General features: G+C 50.3%; 1 protein-coding gene across 1 annotated transcript in view; it reads right to left on the bottom strand.

The window, feature by feature from the left end:
• The window catches only part of LOC110294178 (protein SFI1 homolog), a 15,602-nt gene that overhangs the window by 2,504 nt on the left and 6,230 nt on the right, over positions 1–6,868 (bottom strand). The window contains 9 exon segments of the mRNA XM_029477339.1: positions 328–513; positions 638–720; positions 1,448–1,727; positions 1,799–1,975; positions 2,088–2,162; positions 2,779–2,853; positions 3,257–3,382; positions 3,384–3,418; positions 5,869–5,965. Coding sequence (XP_029333199.1) covers positions 328–513; positions 638–720; positions 1,448–1,727; positions 1,799–1,975; positions 2,088–2,162; positions 2,779–2,853; positions 3,257–3,382; positions 3,384–3,418; positions 5,869–5,965 — 1,134 coding nt within the window.

Genomic DNA, 6,868 nt, shown 5'->3' with positions numbered 1-6,868 from the left:
GCACTTGGTGCTCTGAGTCCAGGCCAGATGTGGTGCCCTACAACAGCCCCTCAATTTCTTCCTCTTCCCACTCCAAGCTCCCACCTGTCCCCCAAGACCAGAGGCCCTGCTGGGAGCCCGCCTATAAGGTTCTTCTGGTTGTCCAGACATCAGTTATTGCTCAAGTTATTGCTGGGGTGTTGGAAGACTAGCCACTGCTGTGTTTTGGGCCTGGTGTGCAGGGCACCCAAGCTTGTCAAGTGACCACGGTATTCTAGAAAGAAGAGTAGTAAGGGTTGAAGAATGAGCACCAAAGGAGAATGAGTGACAGCGCAGTGGAGAACTCACCCTGGCAGTGCCTCCTGCCGCACGGGGCATGATGGAGGAGGGAGGCAGCAGCTCCAGGCCTGGACTGGCCGTAGGAGGCAGCTTTGGACCAGGAACATTCGGCAAGACCCCAGGTAGGAAGGGTCTTGTCAGGGAAGGGCCTCCCAGCGGAGCCGTGCTTTCCTCCTCCGGGGGCTTCTCTAACTGGAGCAGAAGCAGAAGCTGCTCACACCATGGAACCTTCCTCTGGGTTAAAGGGACCAGACATCCAATAAAATATAGGAACAGAGAGTTTTCAGTGCCTTTGGACTCACAACCGTTCAACTTACTGCTGCTCCACAAGGGTGTACCACTCTGGGGACCTCTGGCTCCCCAAACGCTCAAGCAGGAAAGATGGACGTCGGGGCTGTTTCCATGTGAGCGGGCTTCATTGCTGGAGAGAAATAGTCTGTTCCTTGGACTGACAAGGTCTGCGAGGGCACCTGAGATCTTGCTAAGGTTCAGTCCTTAGCATTTTACAGGGAGACTGAAGGTCAGCATGTGCACAGGGTAGGTCTGAGCCTAGACAACTCAACATGACCCTTANAGCCTTCCTGACTGATTCCTGGGTGCTGGAGCTGCACCTGTTTCTTTTGACCTTCACAGCAAGCTGACNGTTTGTATTCTTTCCTATGAGAAGACCCTCTGAGATATTCAGGGTCCTGCCAAGGTTAGTGGTGAGGGGTAAAGAGTGGGGACAAATAGGGGCTGGCCATGAGTTCTGAGGCTCAGTGCTGGTTACTCTGGGAATGACAACTGCCTCTCAAGGGTGGTGCACACAGGGCTGAGAGAAGCCATCCATGGAGGTGGAGAAAAGATTGGATGCCCACAAAAAGTAGAGTTCTGACAGGGAAGAAGGGAAGCTACAAGCTTAAGACAAGGCATGAAGGCTTGACTGCTGAGTATCATAATACAGGGAGAAGCAGATGTCACCCAGGAAGGGACAACAGTCTCCTCAGAACAATGCCCAGGGAAGAAAGGCTGACACAGGCCCCTGAGCAGCTCTGGTGTGATGAAGCTATGGCACTCTCATCTTGTCCTTTCCATAGCTGTTTGTCCCTCTTGTGTGTACCCAGCTTTGGATCCAGGACTAGAGGCAGAGGTGAACCACAGGCCACTCACAGGTCTAGGANGCAGGGCTCCCCAGCAGCTCCTGCCAAACTACCCAGGACTCCCTGGGATGGGGGAGCTCAAAGTTTCTTTGTCTCCAGGGTGGCATCTCCAGCCTCCGCTGCTTGTCCAGAGAGGAAGGAATCCTTAAATGTCACGCTCTTGCTGAATGTGGTGGATGCTGGTGGTTGAGAAGTCTTGCCTGGACCAAGCACCTTCTTTTTCCAGAGCTCAGCACAGTGGCNGACTGCACAGTGGAGGCTGTGAGCTGCCTACAACACAGCTCTCATCAGCTCCTGCCCTGCTCTGCCCTGCCAGCCTCTCACCAGCAGCTCTGGCTTACCTGGACCTGCTGCTGGGCCTGGAGCTGCTGCCGGAAGGCCTTCATGCCAGCTGTGAAGCGCAGAAGCCATGTGGCACCCTCCTGTAGGAGCTGCTGCTGGTAGGCTTGCATAGCCTGTTCCAGCCGTGCCTTCTTCCTCCTCCTCTCAAGTACGAAGCCCAGCCATGCAGTCCACACCTTGCAGAAGAGAGGACAAGAGATAAGACTCAAGCTTCCATGATGGATCCCACAACCCAGCCTACAGAGCAGCCCCTGAAGGCAAGAGTGCCCAGGGAATTAGAACCATTACCTTTGCTTGTAGTGAGAAGGCCCAGAACCACAGGGCCCGGGCTGTGCCCCACTGTTCTTGCTTCCGGACTGTCAGCTGTGGGCCAGAAAGATTGGGTTATTCAGAGGAATATACAGGCAACGTGGCAATGGCCACTCTCAGCCCACCAGCTAAAGCATCTACCCTCCTACTGGGAAGGGTTCAGGGCCTGGCCTCATCCTGACCTTGAGNTAGTTAATGTATTCAGGGACTGTGAAGGGAAAAGGACAGTACAAAAGGAAGAATGCACAGACACCTCTGACTGGACAGTGAATGGACAGAGCAATGCTGGGGGAACTGGGTGCAGAGCCGGAAGGAAGGCTTTCCAGCCTAGAGCAAGAACAGACTATAAACTTGGCTGTGCTGAGCAGACTGTGTGTGGCCTTCTGNTTTTTTATCAAGACCCCAACAAAGACTTAAAATTCACTTCACATTAATTTTTGGGTATTATTCCAGTGTGTTTAAGATGATACTTTAAGAGAAACCTGAATTGAAGAGACTAGCCTTCTACAAATGGCGTATGAAGGAAGCTGATAGTGCGGGNGTTGGAGGGGAGGCACAGGGATGGAGCCCTGGGACAAAGACAGTATTAAAGACTGAACTAGATGTGNGGCTGAGATGGCTCTAAGCTGAAGTCTTGCCAGTAGGCAAGAAGTNCTACACTGGTTCTCACCTGCTTCCTCCACTGGCAGAAGCAGGCCCGACCGAGTCTCTGTGCCAGGAGTTGGGCAGCTTGTCTCTGCAGAAACTGGAGAGCAAATGCACACGGGGTCAGACTCCACAGTCACCTAACTCAGGGTCTATCCCCAGCCCCTGGGGCAGCTGCAAGGGGAGACTCCACCCAAGTGAACACCTTTCTGCCAAGGGCTCCTGCCCCCATAGTTTCCCCAGATCTAAAGTCAAGGGTCAGGAGAAAGCAGATTTCTCTTCTGAGCAGCCTTCTCCTGGGGTAGCCTTGATTCTGAGGGTGGCTATTCCTACGATTACAGGAGACTGCAGCAGCTCCCGCAGCCTTGTTCCTGCAGAATCCCAGCATTAATACTTGTTGCCCAGAGTTCTGTCTGGAGATGCCTCCCCAAGACACGGGCACTTGCTCAAGACACCCATGACTCATACAGAGCTTAGAAAGCTGCCACCACCACGTGCCTCACCTTCTTTCTGATACACCCCAGATGGTGTGCCTTCCACCTGGCCATTGCTTCCATCAGCAGCTGCCAGCGGTGATGCTGAGCCGCCTGTCCCAGCTGGAATCNCTGCTGGGCCGCCCTCTGGCTGCAAGAACTGCCAGTGCTGAAACCAGTTCCGGAGACGACCTGAAGCGATGTAAGCCGGCTGAAAACTACAGGACTTTCATTCATAAGTGACTTTGTGGCACAGGAAGACGTAGACAGTGGAAAGGTTATGTGATGTGACAGTCAGCCTTTTGTGAGAAAAAGTGACACAGGATCCATGGCCACATCTCTACAGTCTGGAAACTGGAACTAGAATTTCTTTTTGCTGCTGCATCTCCCAANTGCTGTCCCCATAGCTGTCCACAGTCATTGGAGATATCCCAGGACCCACAGAGCAACACCAACAGGTGCTAGGCATGCAGGAGACTCTTAGTCCCAAAAGGGAGCTTCCTGCTGGAGCTCAGCCTTGGAGGCAGGAAATAAAGCTCAGAGAGAAGTCCAGTGAGCCTGAGGTATCACCGGGAAAGTAGTAAAAGTGATCTCTTGGGACCTCACAGGGTAGGCCGTGTCCTGGAGCCTGGGAATGCCTAATACAGGAGGTACCTCTGGAGCCATTCACAGGCTCCAGAGAAGGCAGCAGTCATGAGCCTTATCTTGGATNGTGTCCACCAGCCATTTCACATCTTGGGTGCAGCCTTAAGTGTCCCTATCTCCCTAGCTACCACTATGGATGGCATCATCGCTAAGGAACAACAGGAAGGTACAAGGTAGAGGGGAACGGAATGCAGAGTTACGGAACCCAGGCCCAACAGATATATCTACAAAACACTCCCACACCTGAGGCTCAGGAACATTTTGGAAGAGAAGAAAAGATTCTAAGAACCGGAAGATCAGGGCGTTTGCTGTGTGAATGTGTCTCTAGGAATGTCAGAAGCCATCAATGTGACTACCCAAATAGCAACCAAACAGGGACAACTCTGATGGACAGTCACAGTGGATGGGGAAAGGCCCACGAGGCCTCTACTCTATACAAAGAACTACTTGGAAACTAAGACATGCTGAGAGTGGGAGAAAAAGTCTTTCCCAGAAAAGAGCTCACCAGATGGTTATTCAGTGCTAAGTGGTCTGCCCTGACGACATGCAAGTAACACTATACTGACTGAGCAGGGTACAGAGTAACAACTAAAACCGGTCAGGATTTGAAAGAGCAGAAGTGGTTGGGGGGGGGGGGAAGGGGAGGGAGAAATGATATAGTCTTAGAAAGAAAAGAATGGGAGAAAGAAAGAAAGGAAGGGTGCTCCCTATGTGGTCTAGGCTGCCCTCAAGCTCCTTGCTCCAGCATGCCTCCTTCCCACCTTCCAAATGCTGGGACTACAAGCCTGTACTTTGTAAAAGTCTATGCCTGTGNCTAAGGATATTTTCCCCTGAGCTCTAAAAAGGTGTGGCAGAAACCCTGAAGTCTAATATCAGACAACACAATGAGTACAGGCCCTTAACCCCAGCACTCAGGAGGGAGAGGCAAAAGCATTTCTGTGAGTTGGAAGCCAGCCTGGTCTACATAGTGAGTTCCAGGACAGCCGGGGCTAGAGAGAAACCCTGTCTCAAAAACAAAACAAAACAAAACAAAACAGGCACCAAACCACAATGCTACTGCATCCTTCCCACGGATGGTACTTTGTGTTTACCCATTAAATTCCTTGTTCCAAGGACCTGCCCTGTGCCACTACCCCCTTTAAGAAAAGTTCTTCATGAGCTGGAGAGATGGCTCAGCAGTTAAGAGCACTGACTGCTCTTCCAGTGGTCCTGAGTTCAAATTTCAGAAACCACATGGTGACTCACAACCATCTGTAATGGGATCTGATGCCCTCTTCTGGTGTGTCTGAAGAGACAGACAGTGTACTTACATATAATAAATAAATAAATAAATAAATAAATAAATAAATAAATCTTTTAAAAAAAAAAGTCCTTCAGAGATTGCTCTGTTGGTGCTTCAACTGCTCAGTCCTTTGCTCATAGCAAACCAGCATCCCAAGCTTTGCAGACTCAGAACGAACAGTTCTCCAGGAGCTTTCTGGGCTTCCAGTGCCACGAAGAGACTACTGAGGCAGCCCACTCTGTAGACTGCATAACCTCCTGTCATCCCTGCTTCCTGACCCAGCAGGACTGACTGGCTATTGAGGTCCAGCCTCAAGGACAAGTACCGGACCCTGAGCATCTCAGGAATGATGTGGATAATATTATTCTAAAGCTCACTTAATAAATGTATATATTATATAAGTATACAGCATATAATACCAATTATATGTGTGTGCATGTATACATACATACATACATACATACATACATACATACATACATCACAAGGAAGACCAAAAAGGGCAACAACCAGTAGCCAGAGGAGTCCAGGGAGGACTCTCTTCCAGAGCCTCTGGCCTCTGGCCCTGAGAAAAATTAATTCTTGTTTGAAGCCTCCTGGCCATGAAAGCACCAGGGAATGAGCACACATGGACAGAGCCCGCAGAGCACATGGAACCATAGGGAGTCCTGCGCTCACACTCCCGTCACTGTTTGTCCCCACAGGCCTCTCTTACCCCTGTCCAATGCTTTCCGGGCTTCCCTGAGGGCAGGTGCCTCCTTTTGTTGGTAATATATCTGCACTGACGTAGTCTCTCGCCACTGGATGAGGACCTATAGACAGGCAGAGAAAATACAGTGCTCATTTCATACTTTGATATCAAGGACACACTGTGACCAATGCTGGGTCCTCTTGAGGTAAGAATTGAAGGGTTAACAGCTGGCTCTCAAACATATCCAGGAAGTAGCCAGCCATCTGCTCAGTCCTGGGTTGGGGCTTCAGGTCCCTTAAAGGGAAACCTGACTACTCAGACACAGAAACTTTCCTATCTGGAGGATTTAAACTTGATATTGTGCCATAGAAATGAAGTCGTTACATGGGTTATACTCCATCATTTGTTAAGCATTGTGTTAGTTCTTCCTTTTTTCCCCTCTTTTGTTTTTCAAGACAGAGTTTCTCTGTGCACCCCTGACTCTCTGTCCTGGAACTCACTCTGTAGACCAGGCTGGCTTCAAACTCAGAGAGATCCACCTGCCTCTGCCTCCTGAGTGCTAGGATTAAAGGCGTCCACCACCACTGCCTGGAATATTTTTTCTTACACAGGAAGCCTAGTAACAAAACCCTTTGTGGGTAGTGTATGGTGGGACACACTTAACCCCAGAACTTGGGTAACAAAGACAAGTAGATTTCTATAAGTTTGAGACCAGTCTGATCTCCATAGTGAGTTCCAGTCTAGCCTGGGCTACATAGTAAGACCGTATCTCAAAAGAGAACAAAAACCCTTTGTGTGGGGTGTGTGCATGTATGGGTATGCACATGTTTATGGGTATAGAGGGCCCAAAAGTCCAACGTCTTCCTCAGTCACTCTCCATCATTCCCTAAGACAAGTGTCAGAGGCTGAAGCTCGCTGCTTTGGCTGACTGGCTAGACAGTGAGTCCCAGGACCCTCTCAGTTTGACTCTAACTCCAGGACAGAGTTACAGACACATGCAGATGCAGTGATGAGAATGTGCTTT

Source organism: Mus caroli, chromosome 5 (assembly GCF_900094665.2).
Source record: "Mus caroli chromosome 5, CAROLI_EIJ_v1.1, whole genome shotgun sequence".
In the NCBI taxonomy this organism is placed as follows: domain Eukaryota; kingdom Metazoa; phylum Chordata; class Mammalia; order Rodentia; family Muridae; genus Mus; species Mus caroli.
This window is presented reverse-complemented; position numbering and strand designations above follow the sequence as displayed.